The 25617-nt window shown below is 37.0% G+C and overlaps 1 protein-coding gene and 1 long non-coding RNA gene across 4 annotated transcripts in view; one reads left to right on the top strand and one right to left on the bottom strand.

Moving 5' to 3' along the window:
- Positions 1-25617, top strand: part of tanc2b (tetratricopeptide repeat, ankyrin repeat and coiled-coil containing 2b) — a 182472-nt gene that overhangs the window by 113973 nt on the left and 42882 nt on the right. For all 3 annotated transcript variants that reach the window (XM_084433525.1, XM_084433526.1, XM_084433527.1), the window contains 3 exons: positions 15206-15354; positions 19092-19251; positions 21315-21557. In XM_084433525.1, coding sequence (XP_084289651.1) covers positions 15206-15354; positions 19092-19251; positions 21315-21557 — 552 coding nt within the window. The remainder of the gene's footprint in view (positions 1-15205; positions 15355-19091; positions 19252-21314; positions 21558-25617) is intronic.
- LOC311305721 lies at positions 9370-13897 on the bottom strand. The gene is made up of 5 exons (XR_014630056.1): positions 13383-13897; positions 13114-13145; positions 12719-12956; positions 12137-12301; positions 9370-10161 (listed from the first exon to the last, which is right to left on the bottom strand). It is a non-coding gene; the product is annotated as an uncharacterized lncRNA (long non-coding RNA).

Raw genomic sequence — 25617 nt, 5'->3', positions numbered from 1 at the left:
TCAGGTGAGTGTATCTGTGGAACTATTACAATCCAATGTTCTACCATTAGAGGTAGTGAAACCCTATCCTCCCTTTGACTTGATCCATCTGTTGTCTCTGACCTTGGCTGATGACCTTTCTCTGTCATCACCACCCCCTGGTTTTGTGTGTGTATTCTCGGCTCCTCTGTGAAAAGCTGAGTTAGTGAGGAGCTCCTCGATTCTCGTGTCTGATCTCGGCTGTCGTAACGGCGGTCACATCTCCTGCTGGGACTGCAGAGCTCTTCTGTTTCTCTATCTGCATCTGTTGGTGACTCATTCAGCACATTTTAGAGATTTGCATTCAGAGTTGCATGTTAGTGCAGACAACTGTTAGTTAAGCTTGTGTGTGCAGACCATAGACTGTAAAAAAAGAAGGACGAGGTGTCTCCACCTCCTTGAACTGTAGAATAATGAAGACAAATGTCCCAGAAATGGCCATTGGTGACTTCATTTGGAGCCAGAGTCTGCGCAGTAGTGTTCATGAGGTAATGATCGTCACCTTTTTTATAGCATCAAATAACTAACTAAAAACAACGTATTCGAAAAACGAACACTCGGCTTGATAAGAACTACCTAAAATGGCAAAACCCGTCTTTGGGGAAAAATTATTTGAAGTGTAGTTTGGCTCACATCCCATTCATTTACATGTAGAGGGTGGGGTTTATGACCTATACTGCAACCAGCCACCAGGGGGCGATATAAATGCTTTGGCTTCACTTTTCAAGATGTGTGCGGCAACAAACAAGCAAACTTGTTGAAGATTAGCCGATGGGCTGTCGATTCATTTAAATAAGCGATTTCATCAGAAAAGCCGTTTATTCAGCATAGAAAAGCCTCTCCTCCATTGACATCCATGACTCTTTTCTCCTTCCCTGCGTACGGCAGCGTTAGCAGGCATTATGTGGCTTCCAGTGGCTTTTCAGACAGTCATAAGCTTTTAGGCCTTGTTTACACCTGGTGCTTAAATCCATCTTTTTTAAACCTAATTTCAACCACTTCTGTCCTGATTTCTCCGAGGGGAGGGTCTATGGGCGGGTAAATGTATAGGTTTTATCAGATCTTATGATCTAATGGACAAAATAAGCTCGTACATTTTACATATAAACGCGCCCGGAGACGACAGAAAAACATATGGAGAGCAGCAGTGGTGTAGTGCAAATCCACGGGCGAGTTAGTGGATATCATACAAGCAATGTGCAAACTTTGCTCTAGAGGTATGGCGGTGGAGAAGTCTCAAACCCCAGTCAATTATTCACTACAGAAAGTGAAAGTAAAAACATCTGACGCCGCATTAACGGTTCATATTCTCTCAGAGACGATGAGAGCGGAAACTTTAACGTGCTGATAACGGTATAACTGTCTTAATTTATTTTCTTGTGGCCCATAAGTAGTGAAAAAATGAGAAGAGAAGTATTTATTTTTAAACAAGTTGTTTTCGAAATGAGGAGTAAGCTAATCTAACCACTCTTATATTTTCCTGCGCTTATAACTAGTGTGGGGAAACTGAATTGTAGCCAATAGCCTATTATTTTAATAATAAAAGTAATAATAATAATTTATTAGGTCAGCTGATGCGGGCCCGTCCGCTACGTCACTGGAGAACGACAGCTTTAGTTTCTGCTCTGACAGCCGCAAGACCAGCCGAACGCTGTGAGTGTGTGTTAGAAATCAGGAATGATGAGAGAACATTGAGCTTGGTACATTTTTCATCTTCAAACCAAACTTCGGTCTCCACCCAAAGTTTAAATCCTCTCTGGTGCTAGTGCTCTTCCCATAATGTTTACGCACAAGGTCAGTAGACGGATAGTAGACAGTCTTTTGTGGCTGTTCGAACACGAGCGTTTACACTACGAAAGCAATCCGGTCAAATGTGTTTTCGATTGGTCGAAAGTGGACAATCTCAAAACGTGTGATCTGATCGACCAAAATGCATCTTAATACCAGGTGTAAACAGGGCCATACACACTAAACCCGGTGAATTACAATTGACTTTTCCTATAGACAAATGTGCTGTTTACACAAGCAACAACCTTCCGTCTTTTCACGTGTAAGAAGGCATTCACACATCAGTACCAAACACTAGTTGCACTCACACTAGCTGTTGTGAAGTCTGATTAGATGGTCTGGTCTGAATGCTTCTCAGCCTCGTCCCAGATGAGCTTGAACCCGATGTGGGGAGGATGAGCGAGAGGAGTCTTGACGATGGAGGTGGTCTTCCTCACACACCTAGTGTTATAAAGGTCCTCAGGCCCCAGTGATGCGCTGTGCCGTCTTCACGACTCGCTGTAGGGCTTTCCTGTCAGATGCTGCTGAGCAGTTTCCACACCAGATGGTTAGAACATTCTCAATGTGATAGTCTGTATTTTTTCCATATTTTGCATGTAAAAAACTTTACTAGAGGTGTAACAACTGTTTTAGCTGCAGTGTGTATGTGCACATGATTTAAAAAAGAGGTGGTGCTTTTCAGGCTAATAGATTTTTTACATGCTTTACACTCTGATATTCCGGCCATAGATATGTGAAAGGTTGTTGATTCAATGTCTTGAATGTTTTTGGAAACGCTGACCCAAGTCTGCACCTGTTTTCCACAGCAAAGCCTCCTCCGTTTGCACACCCCTCATCTGTATTCCAGTCATGTGTAAAATCTGGAGTAGTTTGTCTTGGTCTGTTTTGAGAGCTCGGTCAGCGGCCTGTGAAAAAGGTCGATTTTAGCCTTTCCTCATCCCTCTTAAACTCTGCCAAGCACACTATCTGCTATTTAGCTTTACTAATGTGGGAAAGATTGGCATTGCTTAGATCGACATGGGGGAATTCATTTTGAATGAATTGCACGCACTTGTAGTGTGTTTGTTTTGGTAGTCTTGGCTCAATTGGTTTAGATAAAAAAATATATAAGACAAGTTGAACTGAACCCATGTGTATTTTATTCAAACAAAACATGCACAAACACAAAATGAACAAAGACTTAGCTTGACTTGAGCATGAACGCACCGTGGAAACATGAGGGCTATACTGTATGTACGATCATGCACCTGAGCATGATCAAGACAATGAATCAATGACAAAACAGAACTGAGTATCACATGACAAGATAAACCAATAGAAACAAAACCCGTGAAACAGAAGCAGCACATGACATGATCGCATTAGGTGTGTTGGACTTCATGCGGCGCTGTGCAGATCGATCTGCGTCTGACTTTCAGCAGTGCATGCCAGTTAGAAACGTTATCCGACTTGTGACAGCGCCGACGCCACGTGACTGACGCATGGCATCAAAATACCGTAAGAGCGATTGGAGAGCGGACGGCTGACACAATAAAACAAAAAACTCTTTTCATGTAACCATAATGTTATATTGTGTCATGTTTATCAAAATAACACTGATTTAAAATATATAGACCCACTTTATTGGTATTTAAATAGTATAGGGTTATGTTGGACTGAATTCTTCTACAGATTTGAGCACACCTCATGACTATGCGAATTTCAAAATAAAAGACTTACCACAAAACAGACATGACAAAATATATCATTCTAATATAATATTATATCAAATTATAGGAGATGAAACATTAAAGGATTTTATTTAAAAAAATAATTTAATATAATATTAAAATTATGTTTTTTTAATATAAATATAAGGAAGCAACAGGAGAGAAATAATTATAAAATAATATTATATATTATAAAAGTATATACTGTATATATATATATATATATATATATATATTATTTTATAAAATATTATAAATGTATTATAAATATATTATATATTATTATATATTAAATATTGTATATATTATTTTATTTTATATAATATAAATTCTATATATATATTAGTGCTGTCAAATCGATTCATTGCGATTAATCACATCTAACATAGAAGTTTGTGTTTATATATGTGTGTGCATATATATATATATATAAATATATATATATATATATATATATATATATATATATACACAAACAAACTTTATGTTAAAGGGATAGTTCACTTTGAAATTAATTTTTGATATGTTTTAGCTTACCTCAAGAGCATCCAAGATGTAGGTGTCTTTGTTTCCGCAGTAGTTTCAATTTTGATATTTTTAGGTCAAACCGTTCTTGTCTGTCAGTCATATAATGCATGTCGATGGTCACTGTCTCAAAACACAAGCACAGAGTCCAAATTAAAACAATTCCCCATCGTCCAAATTAAACAATTCCCCATCATAAGTACACATCGATGGCCTAAGACACGAAACGAGCGGTTTGTGTGAGAAAACGAACAGTATTTATATCGTTGTTATCTCTTGAACACAGCACACGTCCAAATGATCTGACGGCGCGGGCGGGTATAGATATATACATAGATGTCGCCTTGGCTACGGTTTCGTTCCAATGAACTGCAGTAGCGAAGGCGACATCTATGTATATATCTATACCCGCCCGCGCCGTCAGATCATTTGGACGTGTGCTGTGTTCAAGAGATAACAACGATATAAATACTGTTCGTTTTCTCACACAAACCGCTCGTTTCGTGTCTTAGGCCATCAATGTGTACTTACGATGGGGAATTGTTTAATTTGGACGATGGGGAATTGTTTTAATTTGGACTCTGTGCTTGGGTTTTGAGACAGTGACCATCGACCTGCATTATATGACTGACAGACAAGAACGGTTTGACCTAAAAATATCAAAATTGAAACTACTGCGGAAAAAAAGACACCTACATCTTGGATGCCCTTGAGGTAAGCTAAAACATACCAAAATTTTATTTCAAAGTGAACTATCCCTTTAAACATGACTTATATATATAGTGCTACTGTGCAGTGTAATATGGTATAATATAGTTATATAGTATCTGGACTTGACATAAGTTTCATGTTGTTTTAAAAAAACAAGTAAAATTGTGTCTTGACTTGATGTTCATTATTATTGTTTGTAAAATAGAGCGGCTTTAACATTTTCATATCTGGTTTTGTGTTGTTGTGTCATTTTTGCGAAGTTGCTTCTTGACAGTTGTGATGTGCAACCTTTGCAGATGTTGTCCCGCCACAGTCCTGAGCACAGCTGCACTGTGTGCGTGTGTGTGTGTGTGTGTGTGTGTGTGTGTGTGTGTGTGTGTGTGTGTGTGTGTGTGTGTGTGTGTGTGTGTGTGTGTGTGTGTGTGTGTGTGTGTGTGTGTGTGTGTGTGTGTGTGTGTGAGACGAGTAATGAGTGGACTGAGACTCTATTCTCTTCCACCTCCCTCCGTCATCAGAGACTCTCCTTCACGACCTGCTGTGACTCTCAGTAGATGATGAATCTGTACACCGCCTCTTCTGCCAGACTCCAGGCCTCTCGCACCTGCACCGGTGCCGCTTCATGCCCGCCGGACACTCCTGCTGGGCAAGAGGGAAAACACAACAACAGCGAGACAACATGCCCACTCCCGGGAAACTACAGCCACCCTTCGTACCGCACGGCCTGTTGCCATAGCAACCATCTGTCTTCTCCGGAGCGCAGGAATGCAGGGATGACAGGACGGAGGGGGAGGAGGAGGAGGAGGAGGAGGAGGAGGACAAGGAAGTGCTTTATGCTTTCTTCTCCATCTGCATGTCTATGTGGGTCATTTCAGTGTTGAATGATCACTCGTTTGATCGTTGCATCTCTGGATCAGTTCACATGATTCACGAATGAGTTACGAATACTATCACAAGCTCCAGCACTGTTATCAATATTTGCATATAATCACGTTCTGATCATTTCAGCATTTTTTTTTTTGGAATGGTACAAAACTTTTTTCGAAACAAACACACAAAAAAATCATGGACATGATTCGAAAAGGTTAAATGGTCCTGAATAAAATAGTCACATTTGTTCTGTTTACAGTCAGAAATGGGAGCTGAATTTCATCTAGTGGAAGCGTTTGGTACTGCGGCCAAACAATCTGAATGAAAGCTCATTTTTTGAGATATCAACCTCAAATTTGGAACGCAGCTTGTTTAGATTAATTTTGATTTTCTCACAGTTTTAGAGTAAAAATGTGTTTTTTTCATATAAAAATATAAAATTGTATTTTTGTGCATTTCTCTTAAAAATAAATGTAACATTTATAACTTTTTTTTTGTCAATTTCACTTTTTATAACTATTTTTACTTCAGCAATAATATGCCAAGTCTCATCTTTAAAAAGAGACTAAACTGAAGTCTAAACTAAACTAAACTGAGGATTTTTGACTATGCTCAAAATATAACTACTGCTTAAATATAATTTAGTTCCATAAAATCCCTTAAAAATACAAAACGTTAAATTAAAAACATTATCGAACTAAAATATAGTACAATCATTTCATTGAAAAAAAAAAAAAAACACGCAAACAGTACCAGAGGGTTAAAAGACATTTCGTACAATTTTAAAATACAGTAGAAACTGTAATATTGTGAAATATTATTGCAATTTAAAATAACGGTTTTCTATGTGAATATACTGTAAAAATGTAATTTAATTTTGTGATCAAAGTAAAATTTTCAGCATCATTACTCCAGTCTTCAGTGTCACATGATCCATCTTGAAAACCGTTGTGCTGCTTTATGTTTCTGTGGAAACCGTGATACATTTATTTATTTTTTTTGCATTCTTTGCTGAATATAAGATATATAGTTAGAAATATAACTTTTGATAAATTTAATGCTGAATAACAGTATTATAGTATTAGAATAAAAGACCCAAAATATATAACATTGTAAATTATTACAATATACTATTTGTTAAAAAAGGCATGTGCAAATAAATGTTTTACTTTTTGATGCATCCTAAAACAGATTGTTAAATATTGTCCTTCATCTGTTCCTGGACTGACAGTAACATAACGTCCCTTGATTATTTTGTAAATTTTACTGTGTTTATTTCTTAAATTAAACATTTAGAATCTCCTTGGCAACAAAGACTGTTTGGTTGAAATCACGGTTCCTCTGAATAATAATTTTTAAAAAATCACCCTTTTAAGCCTTTTTATGTATTTTGAATATGATCAAAAGGCAGTCAAATATAAAGATGCATTTAAGCTATATCCGACCAGCCCTAAAGAGAAGTTTCTTAGATGTTCCATCTATAACATATGCGTTTCAGTACGTCACAAAGCTCATGTTTTGCACCAGCACACGGTGTGTGTGTCCTATAGATAGCAGCTCTGCAGTGTATTTGAGGTAGGAGCGTGGGTGCTGTGACTGTCTATGTATAGACGCATTTCCAGCACTGACATTCTCGCTACACAAACATACACTCAAATCTACCCAGACACACACACAAATGCTCAGTTTTATATAACCAACAAATCCAGAGCACTGCGCTGTGCTTATTTGCAACAGATTCCCTGCTACAGAATGGAAAGGAATTTGAGAATACTTTCCGATTTGAGTCGTTATGAGATTGATGAAGTCGGCACGGCCTGTCAGTCAGGTCTGACCCGTCCATTACGAGCCCTTCAGATGTTGCATATTTAAATTGAGCTCAGTGTTATCAGTCTGAGGACGACTGACATTGTTGCCGGATCACGCAGGCATGCAGGTTTAGAGTAAGTACTCTTTCACTTGTACAGAAAGAAAAAAATGAAAGAGCAAGTTGTGTTTCAATCCCAGTGGCTGCCTTCCCAGTTTGGTGTTTTTGTGTCTCTGATATGTTGATGTTTTGGAGTGTTAACATGCCAGGCCTGTGGAGGGTGTGTCTGACAGCGGGGCAAGTTGAGACGCCTGTGTGATCATGTCGTCGGTCAGTTCTTCAGCTCGGTGAGATCATGCTCATGCGTTATAGCTCCAGGCTCATCGAGTAAAGCCGTTTGTCTGGTTTATCTGTTGTTGTTGTGCAGGACGGGGAGATTCGCTCTCACGCTGATCAGACGTCTCTCAGTGATGCATAACTTGTAAAAGCAGTGGCATTTCATTATATTTTTATCATGACATACAGTATGAGAGCTCTTTAATATAAGTTAACAGTTGTTGTGATGAGATTAAATAAGGAACAACTGGAGGATTTTGCTTTTTCTCAAAATTTTCCCTCAGTAATGTTAGGTTTGCCTGAAAACACCAATGTTTGCAATCAAAACTCCTGAAACATTTTTGGTTGCACTTTATTTTAAGGTGTCATTGTTACAGTGTAATTATATATTTAAGTACTGAGTAATATTAAGCAACTACCTGTACTTACTATAGGGATAGGGTTTGGTTGAGGGTTAGTTGCATGTAATTATGCATATTTTACTGTTATTACTACGGTAAGTACATGTAACAGAAGGACACTGTAAAATAAAGTGTTACCACATTTTTTTGTTCTTAGTGCATAGAATATTTAAAAATCACCTTTCGAATGGAAAGACTCGGTGGATTTTAAAGGTTCTTCATGAAACCATCGATGCCAATAAAGAACCTTTATTTTTTTTAAGAACTCAAGTTTCTCATTAAATTCTGTGATATCTATGATATCACATTCGTTTTATAGCTCTATATTCTTAACTGTATTTCAGTAGTTGTAGAATTTCTGTCCATTTTCATTTCATTTACCAACTGAGAAATGTTTTTAACCGTAACTTTGCTGATGTATAGAGCAAACTCTGAGTGTGATAACTGTCCTCTGATTAGCTTTATGTTCTGATCTTCATTCAATGCTGTATTGTTTCCTGGGGTAGGACAGTCCAACAGCTGAATGTTTCACTGACACGCCCCATGACCGAAGAACACACACACACACACATACACCACTCTGGTTGTGTGTTCACCTACGAGTCTGTCTGTTGTTCGCGCCACACGCAGGATTAGTGTGTGATGTGTTGAAGGAATGGCATGCCAGGGAACAGGTGTGTTGTGGTTTTCTTTCTCGTCCTCATCTTCCTCTTCTCTCTCTCTGTCAGTTGTAGTTTCTCAGATTTTTCTTTGAATGAACGGTTGAGAAACTCCTCTCTCGTTCTGTTTTCATGATGTTAGCTTGTCTATGCTTGGCTTTGGCCAGTGGTTCTCAACTGGTTTTGCTTCAGGATTTTTCATTGGACATGATATTGGACACAACTCAGAATCAAAAGTGATTATTAAAGTGATATTTCTGACTCTTGAATTCTGATGGGATGAGGAACGTTTGCAACTGTTGTAAAGTCAATATAAACACGGCTGATCGCATGTTTTATATTAACATGGAACATTAGGACTGCATTACTTGAATGATTTTGAAAATTATTAATAACAGATGTAACTTTGTATTTACATTGCATTTGCATTGTTGTGTATTTGGCACACATCTATCTATCTATCTATCTATCTATCTATCTATCTATCTATCTATCTATCTATCTATCATCTATCTATCTTATCGTTCTACACTGTAAAACTTTTCACTGTAAATTTACAGTAAAATACTGGCAGCTGGGTTGCCAGCCACATACTGTATTTTTACAGAACTAGTACTGTAAACAGCATTTACAGTATTGTACTGTAAAACGTTGTACTGTAAATTTACAGTAAAATACTGGCAGCTGGGTTGCCAGCCACATACTGTATTTTTACAGAACTAGTACAGTAAACAGCATTTACAGTACTCCACTGTAATTACCAAATACAGTATATACCACATAATTTTACAATATTAAACTTGTCTACAGCAATAAATTGTATAGTAGTCACACTATGAAAAAGAAAACAACATTTTCTGGGTTTTAAAACATTTATTTTGGTTAAAAGCAAAGATCAGAAAATTGCCTTCTGTGAACATGTTGGCTGAATTTATTTTAAACATAAAATGCAATTTTAACACTTAACAACAAACAGGTAACACTTAGCACTTAATTAAAGGGATAATTCACCCAAAAATTTAAATTAGCCCATGATTTACTCACCCTCAAGTCATCCTAGGTCTACATGACATTCTTCTTTCAGACGAATACAATCGGAGTTCTATTAAAAAATGTCCTGGCTCTTCCAAGCTTTATAATGGCAGTGAAATGCTGTTTCTGTTTTGAAGTCCATACAAGTGCAAACGAAATCCCATTCAAAGTCTTCAAGTTTTCGCAGAAGTGAGGACACCTGTAGGCTTACAGTGTTCTTTTTTTGCACAACTTGGCCAGTTTTCTTTGAAGTTACTTGTCCTTTCTTTGTTTTTGATCCACGTTCAGGATTGATGTCAGGAAATCGTCTAAAAGGCAGAAAAGAAAGGAAAAAAAAACAATGAAATATTATGGACTGAGTTTATATATTTTGACAAAGAGAGACAGCACAAAAGATGTGTAAATAAAAACCAGATATCGGTTTTAACGACTAAACTGTTTGGATAAAACTGAACAACATGAAAAAAAAATGCAATGTTGGATGTTGTGATCAATAACTGATATTTTTCTGCCCTGGTTAAAATACATCAACTCAATGTGTCTGTTTACATGTGCACTGTCAACTAACTAAACTTTTGGAAGTGGGGTTGCCAGATTTAAAGTTTTATTCTACAACTTTTAATATCATGCCCTCATCAGGTCCCATCAGAGTATCAGTGGAAAGGCAGCCATAGACTCTGTTTATATAGAGCACACATTGCCAGAATCCAGCCCAAACCTTTGTGACAGAAATAATTTAACTTTAATTGCAAGCCTTGCAATGTTTATTGCATACATGACTACATGATAATGTTAAACATGACATTTACCAGACTAAAATGCATGTTTGCACCCAAAAATGAAAATTCTGTCATTATTGCTCATCCTTAAGACTTTCGTTCATCTTCGGAACACAAATTAAGATATTATTGATGAAATCTGGGAGGTTTCTGTCCCTCCATTGACATCAATGTCATTGCAACTGTCAAAGCCCAGAAAGGTGGTAAAAACATTGGTAAATAGTACATATAACTACAGTGGTTCAACCTTAATATTATGAAGTGACGAGAATACTTTTTGTGTGCAAAATAACCCCAAAATAACAACATTGTTGAATAATCTCTTCTTTTACATGTCATTCTCCTACACTGTTTTGTGAGGATGAGTGGGCCGGAGTGTATTAAAGGATAACTCTTGCCAAAATGCAACCTAGGGTCTTTTTGTTAATCTACCCGAGGCAAACCTTCGTTTAAAAGCATAATTAGGATGGAAACGCCACTTAAGTTTGACCGTATTTTCGTTTTCGGTCAAATTGCCTTTTGAATGGGAGTGCTTGTGGCACGACTATGATAGCATCAAAAATCGCTATTTTTTAAAACACTAAGAAGGCTCGACACAACATGAAACTGTGCTCTCAGTATCACCAGAGGCTCTTCACATGAACTCCAGCATTGAGAACATTGTTTGTGTACACAGAGTTTACTAAAAAGAAAGATTTTGAACAACTCACGGAAACTGTGTCCGCCTGCATTTTGACAGTCAAAAATAGTCGATCTAATAACTTTATTCTAGAGCTGCTGTAAAGCCAAAACAATCTATGTTACTGTAATTTCCTATTATCACTGTAAAGCTGCTTTGAAACAATCTATATTGTTAAAAGCGCTATATAAATGAAGGTGACTTGACACTGTTTACACTACGTCAACAGCGTAGGAGATTGACGTGAAAGAGTAGAGATTGTTGAATAATGTCGTTATTTTGGGGTTTTTTGTGCACAAAAGGTATTCTCATCGCTTCATAATATTAAAGTTGCACCACTGTAGTTACATGGATTATTTAAACAATGTTTTTACTAGCTTTCTGGGCCTTGAAAGTTACAAAGATGTTTCTGTCTATGGCTGGTTCAGAAACCTCTCAGATTTCATCAAAAATATCTTCATTTGTGTTCTGAAGATGAATGAAGGTCTTACAGGTTTGGAACGACATGAGGGTGAGTAATTAATGACAGAATTTTCACTAATCCTTCAACTGAAAACAACTTGCACTGACATATCTGAAATATGTGACTGTCACTGTTTTGTCTCAAGATGCACACCAGTAATGTTTTTTTTTTTTTTTAGACATTTTTATAAAAGCTGCTTAAATACCCTAATTTTATTAAGGCCTAGACCTGTCTTAAGCTAAGCCCAGTATGGAAACCAGGGCCATATTGTTCATACCAGTAGTCAACATAATAAATACTGTCAAGACAAGTCACAATTCAGTCTAATATTTATATGAATGGCAAATATGCTAATGACTAACCTCTGAACAAACTCAAGGTGCTGCCTCTTTCTGGTACTGCAAGCTGAAGTTATAGGAGGAGGCAAACAGCGCTGCCAGGCCATGATGAAGTTAGGCTGTGATCCTTTCCACACACACCTTGACCTTCCAAACGTAATGTCCAGCACTGGTTGCTTAGAGATTGACCTGTAATTGAAAAAATAATAATACAATGAATTAATAAATAATATTAATAATTAAAATAACTATTGTGGGTTCCACTGTGGTTCGATTTTGTTGTCTATCTATTCATAGTTCTATAAATTAAAATTTTCACCTAAAAATGTAAATTGATTAGGGTTAGAAGTTAGAACGTTAAAACGCACTGCCATATTATTTTGCTTGTTTTAAGCATAAACTCACTAAATTCTGACATATTCTTTCAGAAAACAAGACAAATTTTACTTGTCTATTAAATGCTTCTTCATGTAAGAATTTTATATATCTGGACTGGAAACAAGAAAAAAACACTAATTAAGAAAAATATATTTTGCAGTGGAGTGAGTAAATGATGGCTTTTCATTTTAGGTTTAAACAACCCCTTTAATGTTTACATAGGCCTACCAGGAAATAAGGCCTGGACTCTCTGGCAAGTGTAGATTGCTGGACATCAGCGATGCAAATTCCTGAAACAATTTTTAAAAAGGACAGCACAGCCATGATCAACAGAACCAAAACATAAAAAATATTACAGATTAATGAGATTTGTTGAATAATCTCTACTTATCTGCTTGAAGGATAACACCGTCTAACTTCTCTTTAAATTGTTAGTTGTAGGACCATGGCATGGCAATCAGGAATACTACATTTGAAAACAGCATTAGGAACATGGATTTTCTTGTGCTAGCAAAATTATGACAACGATTCAAAAGCACGATCACAGAACTGACAGCATTTGATAGCAATTTTTTTTTTTTTTACCACAGACTATAACTGTAACACTACTTAAAAGTACTTACATTAGCACTGGACCGTCATCAGATTACAAAGCCTGAAACGAAAAATATATATATCAAGAGCAGGTCATGCAAATAACATGGTATATGTTGCCTATTATGTGAAATATCGAAGTTAACGTTAACGTTACTTGGTAAACAGGTGGAACAGAGTGAATTGTTTGCGCGGCCGCGGCAGAAAACCGCGTTCGCAAAATCAAACCAAATAAGCATTCGTGAAATCAACGTATGTTAGAAATGCGAACGCAAAATATATATATATATTGGCTTACCGTATCACTCAGTTGAACAATTTTCCATCTTCTCAAACTCTAAATCCCACTAATCGTCACAGGCGCAGGTTATTCAGATGACAAATTCTTCCATCCGTCTTCATGTAACGTTAAAGTTAATGTCTCCCATTTTCTGCTGCGTCACAGGCAACTAATGTTTGAAACACGAACCGAAGCTCACAAAAGCTTAAAAATTGCTCACAGATTCGCAGACACTGTTTATCTTGATAACAGGAATGATTATTCTGTTCAGTTGAATCCCGCTGACAAATAAAGTTTGCCTGTAGTAGCTACTGTCTGCTCGCGTCACATTTGAACTGAATTGAGCGCGAAAGAAATCAATCCCACAATGCAGTGCTTTTACAGTATGATACTGTATTACGAATTTATCGGGTTGAAAACAGAAATGTGCTGTATATTTACAGCTGTTCTGTAAAATATACAGCCAAATACTGTATTATGGAAATACAGTACAATTCTGTAGGAAATTCGCTGTAAATTTACAGTAAAGTTTTACAGTGTATCTATCTTATCGTTCTATCTATCTATCTATCTATCTATCTATCTATCTATCTATCTATCTATCTATCTATCTATCTATCTATCTATCTATCTGTCTTATCGTTCTATCTATCTATCTATCTATCTATCTATCTATCTATCTATCTATCTATCATCTATCTATCTTATCGTTCTATCTATCTATCTATCTTATCGTTCTATCTATCGATCTATCTATCTATCGTTCTATCTATCGTTCTATCGTTATATCTATCTATCTATCTATCTATCTATCTATCTATCTATCTATCTATCTATCTATCTATCGTTCTTTCAGTCTATCTATCTATCTATCTATCTATCGTTCTGTCTATCATTCTATCAATCGTTCATTCATTCTATCTATATTGTTCTATCAATGATTCATTCAGTCTATCGTTTTAGTATCTACCGTTCTATTGTTATATCGTTCTTTCTGTCGTTCTATCTATCGTTCTATCTTTCTATCTATCTACTGTATATATCGTTCTATCTATCGTTCTATCTTTCTATCTATCTACTGTATATATCGTTCTATCTATCGTTCTATCGTTATATCTATATATCTATCATTCTATCATTCTATCTATCGTTCTATTGTTCTATCGTTCTGTCATTCACTTTATCTATCTATCGTTCATTCGTTCTATCATTATATTGTTCTATCAGTCTGTCATTCGCTCTATCTTTTTATCTATCTCTCTATCTCTCAGTAAGGCCTAAGTAGTCTTCGAATTATAATCTTCACACTTCAAGCAATTTGAACTGTTTTAAACTTTCAGGCAAAGCAAGATTAACTTTGCCTTGACAGATGTTCCTTTTCTAGCTCTCTGTTTCTCTCTCTCTCTCTCTCTCTTTCTCTTTCTCTTAGCTGTTAGCTGATTATATAGTGCAGTGTGAGCTGGTTGATGTGGTTTATGTCTCTGTCAGTCTTGTCCTGGAGCTTCGTCTCTCTACAGCACTGAAGAAAGACCGCAGGGTGATTTTATATCGCTTACAGAGCCGAGACGGAGATTGATGTCGCTCTGAGGATGAGGTGTCACTTAAGATCTGTGGGAAATCGCTTATTGAATTGTTGAATTTTCATGCGGAATCCTTAATAAGGATATAGTGGAAGACATGAAGCTCATAATGAACTTTTTCTGATCCGTTGAGCTGGTTTTGCTGGCTTCACTTTTCACTTGACTCGATTTCATTTTCTCTTTCCCTTCTCTCTCTCTCTCTCTCTCTCTCTCTCTCTCTCTCTCTCTCTCTCTCTCTCTCTCTCTCTCTCTCTCCTTCAGGGGGGTTAGGTCCAGAACTCGGCCCCCCTCCCTCAGTGGACGAGGCAGCAAACACGTTGATGACTCGTCTTGGCTTCCTACTCGGAGAAAAAGTGAGCGAGGGGTCTCAAGGGCCGCAGTACAGCATGGAGGAGCCCGATGACGCACAGGTAGGCTATTCAACCTCACCTCCTGCTATAAATACACATCTCCCTATCATACAGAAGAGGTATAACACATACGTTTCGGCTCTCGGGCCTTTCTCAGGCCTTCAACACACTGAAGAAGGCCTGTGAGCAGAAACATGTGTTATACCTCTGTGAACATTTTTAAATAAAACAACTAAATAGTGCGGATTTGAAGTAATTAAAAAGATAGGAAACAAGGTATAAGACAAGAGAGCGTGGTGTAAATGAACTATATTACCCTAGACTATTAAAAAATAAAGTTCTTTATTGGAATCTATGGTTCCATGAAGAACCTTGAACATTCATAAAGCCTTTCCATTGCACAAAATTTTTTTCTTTATAGTAGAAAAGGTTCAGATTATTCAAATGTTCTTTAATCTTTTCATGATCTTTAATCTAAACGTCTGTTTTTTTTTCAGTCGCTGTAGTCAGATACATAAACAGCGTGCAATAATAATAATAATATATTATTGTTGAGTAATTATATTTATCCTTATGATAATGTCACTGGTAACACTTTACAGTAAGGTTCATTAGTTAACTGCATTATTTAACATGAACAACACTTCAGCATTTATTAATCTTAGTTAATATTAATTTCAACATTTACTAATACGTTATTAAAATCAAAGGTTGTATTTGTTAACATTAGTTAATGCACTGTGACCGAACATGAACTAACAATGAACAGCTGGATTTTTATTAACTCACATTAACAAATATTAATAAATACTGTAACAAATGTATTGTTCATTGTTAGTTCATGTTAGTTAATACATGAACTAATGTTAACTAATGAACCTTATTGTAGCGTTACCATGCCACATTTGGTATGTGGGAGAGTTTTAATTGTCATGAAAATAATATCACGATGCAGTAAAAAGAAACGTCCACAGTTTTCACAGTAAAAAAGCCCTTGTTCTTTGAGGTGTCAGCTTTATTCAAGCATGATCTTTCCCTCCTGCAGAGAAGAGGACACATATGGCATTCAGATGAGTTTACCTCTAATTAGGGAATTATGTAAGGACAGCCTCTTTGCTATTCCGCTCTGTTGATTCAGCAGTTTTCAGAATTTCCCTCACGTTTGCGTGCTTTCGTGAGCTTCACCACAAGCACGGTTTAAACAACAGGATCAGAAATATAGTGTTGGATAACCTCAGAGAAAGAGAGAGAGAGTGTGAGAGGACTGTCTCTCTGACCTTAAGTAGTTGTGAGGGTTTTAAGGCGAGGTGCTTTGCCTGTTGTGACGTTTGATGTTAATGTTGGGAGTGGGCAGATTAACCGTGCCATGCTTCATCATGCCCTGCCCGGGTCCTCAGTGCCCACCTGACCCGAACCGACACCGGCTCAGCCTGTCACTGAGCGCCACTGCGTCCCATCAGAGGCGGAGAGAGAGAGAGAGAGAGAGAGAGAGAGGCAGGCTTCATTGGTCAGCTACAAACACAGGCACGCACTGAGAGCAAAGGTTATGTGCAGTGTTGGGGAAAGTTACTGTTAAAAGTAATGCATTACAATATTGCGCCACTACCCCAAAAAGTAACTAATTGCGTTACATTACTGTAGCGTTACTTTTTCTCACCAGGGCTGGGCTTGCTTGTTTGTTTTATAATAATAACAAAAAAAGTAATATTTTTGGCAGACCCTTTCACACCAAAAGTGAAATGAATAAGCCTCAGGCTAAAGGAAAAGCATATTTACGCGTGTACAATAGAGTGCATAATCTAAATACATTTTTGCTTATTAGTATGGTTGAATTAGATCATTGAAGGTCAGCAGCAAAGACATTGGTTGATAAAGTGAGATTAAGTACAGTATATTTGTGTAATTTAATATAAGCCGCTTTTCCACCGAAATTACCCGGAACAATTTGTCCCAGGAACTTTTTTCCCAGGAACCTTTTTTGCCCCAGACCGGTTGCTTTCTGCGTTTACACCGCGGTCTAAAGTACCGGGAAGGTAAACTGCGCGCAACTGCTCCTCCCAGTCTGCGACGGACAGTAATCAGTTTTGAGCGCCACATTTATAAGTATGGAGGAGATTCAAACTGTGCTGCAGTTATTGGTTTACTAACGAGGTAATTAACATAACAAAATAGACGAGCACTGATACTAAAGCGTGTTCAGAAAGCTCGTATGCGTATAAAATTAGACAAGGTATGTTGTGAGATGACTGGGACGAACGCGCAAAAATTTCCTTTTGCGCAAATACGCTTAAAAAAAGCCTGAACCCCGTCTATCAATCATAAATAGTGACAGTCTTGTAAATAGTTGTTTGTTACCAACCTCAATGCGCTATTCCAATCCTGTTATAGTAAATTTGTAACATGGTTTGCCTTGCAATAGATGACAATGTGTAAACATAATGACTTAATTTTAATATTAAGTCTGTGTCAGAAAAGAGACGAGCACTGATAAAGCGTGTTCAGAGCTCGTAATGCTAACGTTAGATATATAATTGTATGTTATCAGCTATTGCGGACATTGGCCGTGAGATGGCTGTGACGAACGCGCAGAAAGTTTCCTCTTCCACAAATACCCAAATAATAAAGCCTGAAACTCGTCGCCAGTCCCCCAGTTTTTTTTATTAAATTCCATATTTGCAGACAGACAACTTTACTGCATGAAGCCACTTTTTAAAAGGGAGGTTAAAAATAAAGAAAATGCTGCGTGGAGTCATCCAACCAAAATGCGGCGTGAACACAACCAATCAGCTTGTGCAGCGCACAAGTCCCACCCCTGAAAGTTCCTGAACTTTGAAAAAGTACTACCTCATGAGCAGGGACTATCGGAGGGGGAAATATTTACCCGGAACTTCATTTAGACCCTGGTTCCTGCGGTGTAAACACATCGAGTACCAGCCCAAAGTTCCTAGTTCCTGGGGAAAGTTCCTGCGGTGGAAACGCGGCTATAGTTAATTATAAAAGTTTTGCGTAAAATTCTGAGATTAAATTGTACTTTTTTTTTATTCATTCTGAGGAATACTGAATGTTTTTGTGCAAGTGAGATGAGTAAATGCATGTTCACATTTAATCTAGAACTAAAATAAGCATCATGTTTACACAGCGCACACACACAACATTTCTCTCAACATGGGGACAGGAGAGCTGTCAGTCAATAAATGTGACCCTGGACCACAAAACCAGTCACATGGGTCAATTTTCTGAAATTGTGATTTATACATAATATGAAAGCTGAATAAAATACGCTTTCCATTGGTGTGTGGTTTGTTAGGATAGGACAATATTTGGCCGAGATACAACTATATGAAAATCTGGAATCTGAGCGTGCAAAAAAATCGAAACATTGAGAAAATCTCCTTTAAAGTTGTCCATTTATGTTCACGATTGTGCTGCGTTCACTCACAAAAATAAATGTTTTATATATTTATGGTAGGAAATTTACAAAATATCTTCATGGAACATGATCTTTACTTAATATCCTAATGATTTTTGACATAAAAGAAAAATCGATACTTTTGACCCATACAAAGTATTGTTGGCTATTGCCACAAATATACCCGTGCGACATGTGACTGGTTTTGTGGTCCAGGGTCACAAATGTGAAAAAGTAACTAGCGTTACTTATTTGAAAAAGTAACTTCGATATTTTGTTGTAAATTGAAAAAGTAATGCGTTACTTTACTAGTTACTTGAAAAAGTAATCTGGTTACGTAACTCAATTTACTTGTACTGAGTTACCCCAACACTGGTTGTGTGTGCAGGGTTTAGGAGCCAGCGGGAGGATGAGTCCGTGCTCCACCCTGACCAGCAGCACCGCCTCTCCTCCGGCCTGCAGTCCCTGCTCCACTCTCCCCTCAGCCCCGGGACAGCCCGTCACCAGCCCCTCGTCCACCCTGGAGAGCAGAGACAGCGGCATCATCGGTAAGAGTGTTTACTGCTTCTCAAAGAAGTCTCTTCTGCTCACCAATGCTGCGTTTATTTAATACAGTAAAAAAAAAAAAGTAATGTTGTGAAATATTATTGCGATTTAAAATAATCATTTTCTATTTGAAAATATAGTAAAATGTAATTTATTCCTGTCATCAAAGCTGAATTACTCCAGTCTTCAGTGTCACATGATCCTTCAGAAATCATTCTAATATGATGCTTTGCTGCTCAAGAAACATTTCTGATTATTATCAGTGTTGAAAACAGTTGTGGAAATTGTGATACATTTTTGGTCAGGATTTTTTGATGAATAGAAAGTTCAAAAGTTGAAATTTTTAGAATAGCATTTATTTGAAATAGGATATTTTGCAACATTATAGATGAGAGAGAGAGAGAGATGCGGTAGAACCGATTTACACACGCTTTTTCATTTTTATTATTATTGTTTCCCACAATACAAGCCTGGAGCTTATGTTAAAATTATGCACAATTCTCGCAATCGCCAAAATTCAGGCCCTGAAAAGATACTTGACACCCATCGAAACAATATCCACTTGCAAAATATTGCAATATGTTTCCCTCACCCCTAGTGTATACTGAATTTAATCTTCTAATATCACTGTCTTAATGCATTAAGCCATGTTATACATTTTTCACATCAAGTGTTTTAATATAGTCTGCTGTTTAAGTGTGGCGAAGGCTGTATATGTGTCCATAACTTCATCAAATTGTTCTTCTTTTGAGATGTGATCTAAATATTCATGCTTGAAACAGATGTGAACCTGACAGGCCCTCCGGGTCTCTGCACCTGTCACTGAGAACTATGAATTAGTGTGTTCAAACTGAAAAAACGCTATGAGGTGTAGTGCACTACGAGTGCTCAGATAATACACTTGTTTTCAAGCAAAAATGCAATTCCACTTGCTGCTGCTATTAGTGGTGCATAAACGACACACTTCAGCTTTAATGTTTTTTTTGGTAACACTTTGTAATGGTAACACATAACTACCATAATTAACAACGAACAGTACATGTGTTATTAATCTTTTTTAATGCTAGTTAAATGCTGTTCATTGTTAGCACTTGTTTGCTCAGGTCCATTTAATAATATTAACAGATACAACATTTGATTTTCGTCAGCACTTCCAGTCTCACTTCCTGTTACAAACCTACGTAACAATGTAACAAATTTGCATAAAGCCAGTCTATTGGCTGCCGATGATCGACGTCTAACTTTGACCCGCCCTCGAAGGCTATAGTCTGAGACTGGAAGAGTTTGGTTTGTGTTGTCGACATTTGCGTCTTTGCTGCACTTCATAAGGATGAGGTCTCACGCTGGAATTGATATGGAAAAACTGACGCCATCGTTCATATCACTGACATCAAGTGCTGAGGAAGAGCTAAAATTCAGATAGGGTGATAGGCGTTTTATTTCTGACATGCGCTGTAAGAGGTCGACCAATCACAGCAGACTGGGCCGTCTGACCAATCAGAGCAGTTTTAGAGGTTTTAGAGAGACTGAATCTTTGAACGAACCGTTTTCAGACTCAGAGAAAATTAAAGTGTTTTTTGACCTTGGATGCTTGTAAACCTGTTGTAGGAGACTCCAAAACCACCTTTAAAATGGCATAATAGGGCACTTTATTCATGTATTAGTAAATGTTGAAATTAACATTAACTAAGATTAATAAATGCGTTCGAAATATTTATTATTGTTAGTTCATGTGAAGTATTGTAGTTAACAAATGTTAACAAATGGAACCTTAATGAAGTGCTAGCAATATTTTTTAGGCTCTAAAGCTGTGTTTTTCACACATATCTTAAGATAATGCAATGAAAGTCAATCCGAATGATGCTTGCAAAACTGAGCGGTTCTGCAAGAGCTTAATTGCTGCAATCACTTTTCATACAGTATATTCAAATCCAGCTCCTCCAGGGAAATTATCCTTTCTAACAGGATTTTCTTGTCACAATTTTGCACAAAAAAAAAAAAACCTTGAACTGTAAGAAGCACAAATCTTGACAGCTCCTCTTTTTCATCCTGCCTCTTTTCCCAGCCACCCTGACCAGTTACTCGGAGCCGGTGGACAGGAGCGGGAAGCACGGCGATGGCTCTCGAGGCAGCAGCCTGAAGCTCTGGCACTCACACAGATCCACACTGGACTCCAGCCTGTACCGTGTGGACGAGAACATGGCCGCCTCCACCTACAGCCTCAACAAGATCCCTGAGCCGGGCTCCGCCCACTATTCCTCTCACCCCACCCCACTCTACCTCATGCCCCGCCCCAACTCAGTGGCAGGTGAGTCTTAAGCCCCGCCTCCTCTGTTAATGGATGTTTGTTCATTCTATCTCTTTATCAATCATGATTGTGATTTCCTGTTGTGCCACTCGATGCACATAACAATCCCACTGCTTTGGGAACAGCTTCCTTTGGCAAATCCCAAGCACACAAATCATGAATGTCATGTTGATCACTGGGAAACATTCAGATTATAAGCATTAGATCTGTTACAGTTCATGACTTTTGGATTTGAATTGAATTAAAGTTTGACTTAGCAACTTTGTGATGTAAATAATGAGTCAATGCACTATCAGTCCTTCTTTCAAAACGTGTTTTTGTCTTACCCTGATTCACCATGGTAAGGATGTTGTATTTTAGACAGAGCAGGATGCTATTCGCGCGAAATTGGCGAATCCGATAGAGCTCGTAATAAAACAAGAATCAACATTGCTTGGCTTTTCGGAGACGGCGAGAACTGAGGGATTTGAAATGGTGTAAAAGCGACGTTGAGATGGTAAACGCTGTGAAGGTATTTTATTGATGAGATAAATTTCCACATGAAGCTTTCTAAGAGAGTTCATTGTAAAGCATTATCTATTGTGAAGGCTTATTTCATGAAACCTATTGTTGTTGTTGTAGCTGCTGTACTGTAATTTATTTCCAAGGAAGTACCGTGTCCATTAATTGGTAAAGTAACGTCTTCAGCTAGTCAGCTTGAGATCCTTTCCATTTCAACTGGTTACATCTCTATATGTTTTATGAGCAATATGATAAACTTATTCATCCGCTAGAGGACCAAAGGTTACATAGTGCACCTTTAACCACAAACAACAGGAAGTTGAATTTGAATTTGAATGAAAGGAAATATGAAAGGAAAAAGTCAAACAACAACAAAACACACAAGAACAGGTGTTCTGTTTAAAGGGTTAGTTCACCCAAAACTGAAAATTATGTCATTAATGACTCTCCCTCATGTCGTTCCAAACCCGTAAGACTTTCGTTCATTTTCGAAACACAGATATTTTAGATTTAGTCCGAGAGCTTTCTGTCCCACCATTGAAAATGTATGTACGGTATACTGTCCATGTCCAGAAAGGTAATAAAGACATCATCAAAGTAGTCCAAGTGACTACAGAGGCTCAATCTTAAGTTTATAAAGCGACGAGAATACTTTTTGTGCGCAAAAAACAACAGAAATAACGACTTTATTCCACTATTCATTTCGAGTGAGTTCACGTAGTGTAACTGCGTAGCGCTTCTGGGTTGTACGTCACACGTAGGCTCACTATTGGCCGACGCTAGTCATGTGTGATGCGTGTGACGTACAACACAGATGCGCTACGCAGTTACACTACGTGAACTAACTCGAGGCCCAGAGAGAAGGAAATGAATAGTGGAATAAAGTCGTTATTTCTGTTGTTTTTTGCGCACAAAAAGTATTCTCGTCGCTTTATAAACTTAAGATCGAGCCACTGATGTCACATGGACTACTTTGATGATGTCTGTATTACCTTTCTGGACATGGACAGTATACCGTACATACATTTTCATTGGAGGGACAGAAAGCTCTCGGACTAAATCTAAAATATCTTAAACTGTGTTCCGAAGATGAGTCTTACGGGCTTGGAACGACATGAGGGAGAGTCATTAATGACATAATTTTCATTTTGGGGTGAACTAACCCTTTAAGGTTTGCTTTGTTCATAAAATGAGAATTAATGAAATATTCATAAAATACGTAAAAATGTTATAGGTTGCACTTATTTACACTTATTTATAATGTATTATTGTTGTAGTATTTATTATTAATGTTACAATAATTTACTAATAAAAAATACTTGAAATGCAACCTATAAAATCGCACTTATTTTATATGTCTATATGTCTATATATATATATATATATATATATATATATATATATATATACAGTGCTATGCATAAGTTTAGACACCCATGCTAAAGTTGACTAAAAAGAGGAATAAAAAATCATATTTTGGAAATTGAACTTAATGCCTTAATTAAAAAAATGAGGAAAAATCCAACCTTTAAGGACACCAATTTTCTTTGTGAATGAATAATGTATCGTAAATAAATAAATGTTCTTCCTTAAAATACATGGTGCATAAGTCTGGACACCCCTATGTTAAATTCCCATAGAGGCAGGCAGATTTTTATTTTTAAAGGCCAGTTACTTCATGGATCCAGGATACATGGAATTAAAATAGCCCCACATTATCACATAGCCTTCACCATACCTAGAGATTGGCATGGAGTACTCCATAAGATCGTCTCTCAATGCAAATCAAACCAGCTATTAGGCTAACTGAAATAAAACCATGCCAATGTTGGATTTTTCCTAATTTTTTTAATTAAGGCATTAAGTTCAATTTCCAAAAGATGATTTTTTATTCCTCTTTTTAGTCAACTTTAGCATGGGTGTATTCACTTATGCATTGCACTGTATATATATATATATATATATATATATATATATATATATATATATACAAACATTAATAATATAAATAAATTTACAATACATTTAATGTAAATAAATGTTTGATGCAACCTATAAACATTAATTATTTAAAAAGCAACCTATACAATTTTTGAGTATTTCAATTGACATAATTCTAATAACAATTCTAATAATACATAATCTATTACTTTGTTGTGGTTGTTTTAAATAGCCCACATTTCTATGGGTAATTCGTTCTGAGAAGTTAAATGTCTTTAAATGTCATTCAACTTCCTCATATTTTATTCATGAGGAATTTAAAAGGCATTGTTGATTCATTATGAATGGCTCACAGGTTAATGCACTCTCCACTGTCCAATCCGGTGACACCATTCCAGCTTCAGTCTCCCTCTTCAGTGCATTTCCAGTTCAACTCAATCATACAAGTGTGTTCACTCACAGCCACTCATTGCCATCAAATAGCAGTTAGTGATGGAATCAGCCCGGGTCATAAACTATATGTTTTAGCTCTGCACTGCCGTGGTGGCGCTAACAGGAGATAAGAGGCGTCTAATAGCGGCAATAATGATGAGTCTTCTGGAATAGCGCTCCCTGAAGTAAAAGCTAAATCTGTCTGATTATGTTGATATGTCGCTTATATAACACAGCGCCTCTTCATTGCTGGCTGATTGTGTTATTGTCCAAGTAATCAGCATTGTTGTGTTTATGAGAAGAATCTTTTTTAGGAGAGAGAGAGAGAGAGAGAGAGAGAGAGAGAGAGAGAGAGAAGTGAGTTATGGTTATCTCAAAAGAAAGTGGCTCTCAAAAGGGCAAGTGATATAAAAGATTATTTCTTAATGGAGAAAACGGCTGGTATTCACGCTCACTGATCAGAAGTGATGCAGTTGCTCTGAAAAACCATCCAACCCTGGCAGCGGCATTAACCGTTTTTCAAATCTGACTGTGGCAAGCTGTTTAGAACGGTCTGGAAAATATACTTTATAATATAAAGATGAATTATTCTTTTTATTGTGCCAGAATATTTGTCATATTACGTTAAGACACAAATGGCAGGTCTGTCATTATTTACTCATCCTCGTGATTTTTCACACCCATATGAATTTATTCTTAATAACAAAAAAGGTGAATATCCTGGCCACCCCTTTCATATAATAAAGTGAATAAATACTGCTGTTTTTAAGCTCAAAAATTACTACAAGCTACAAGTTCGAAAAATATGAAGGAAGAATAAAACACTAAACTTGGTTAAGGTGTTTAACTGACAACTTTATTTGGCAAAAAAAGGCAAACAGCTTCAGGTTTTATTTTACTATGCAAAGAAATACATATATATTTTTTAAAAGCTGACAGGAAAAAGCATAAACTGACTACAACATAATCAGTTATTATTATTTCATTGGTTCTCTCTTGTTTTTATCATGTGTTCATAATTTCTTTGTATGACAGCTTGGCCAAAAATGATGTCTGAAGCACAATTTGTCATGTTTCATGTGTCAGTGATAGGCCGGACATCACTTTTGGCCACTACTGTATTCAAAGATTTCTGAAGTCATGCATTTACAGTCATTAATGTTTTGTTTGTAATTTAGTAAAAAAA

This window comes from Rutilus rutilus (assembly GCF_951802725.1).
Source record: "Rutilus rutilus genome assembly, chromosome: 16".
NCBI lineage: Eukaryota > Metazoa > Chordata > Actinopteri > Cypriniformes > Leuciscidae > Rutilus > Rutilus rutilus.
This window is presented reverse-complemented; position numbering and strand designations above follow the sequence as displayed.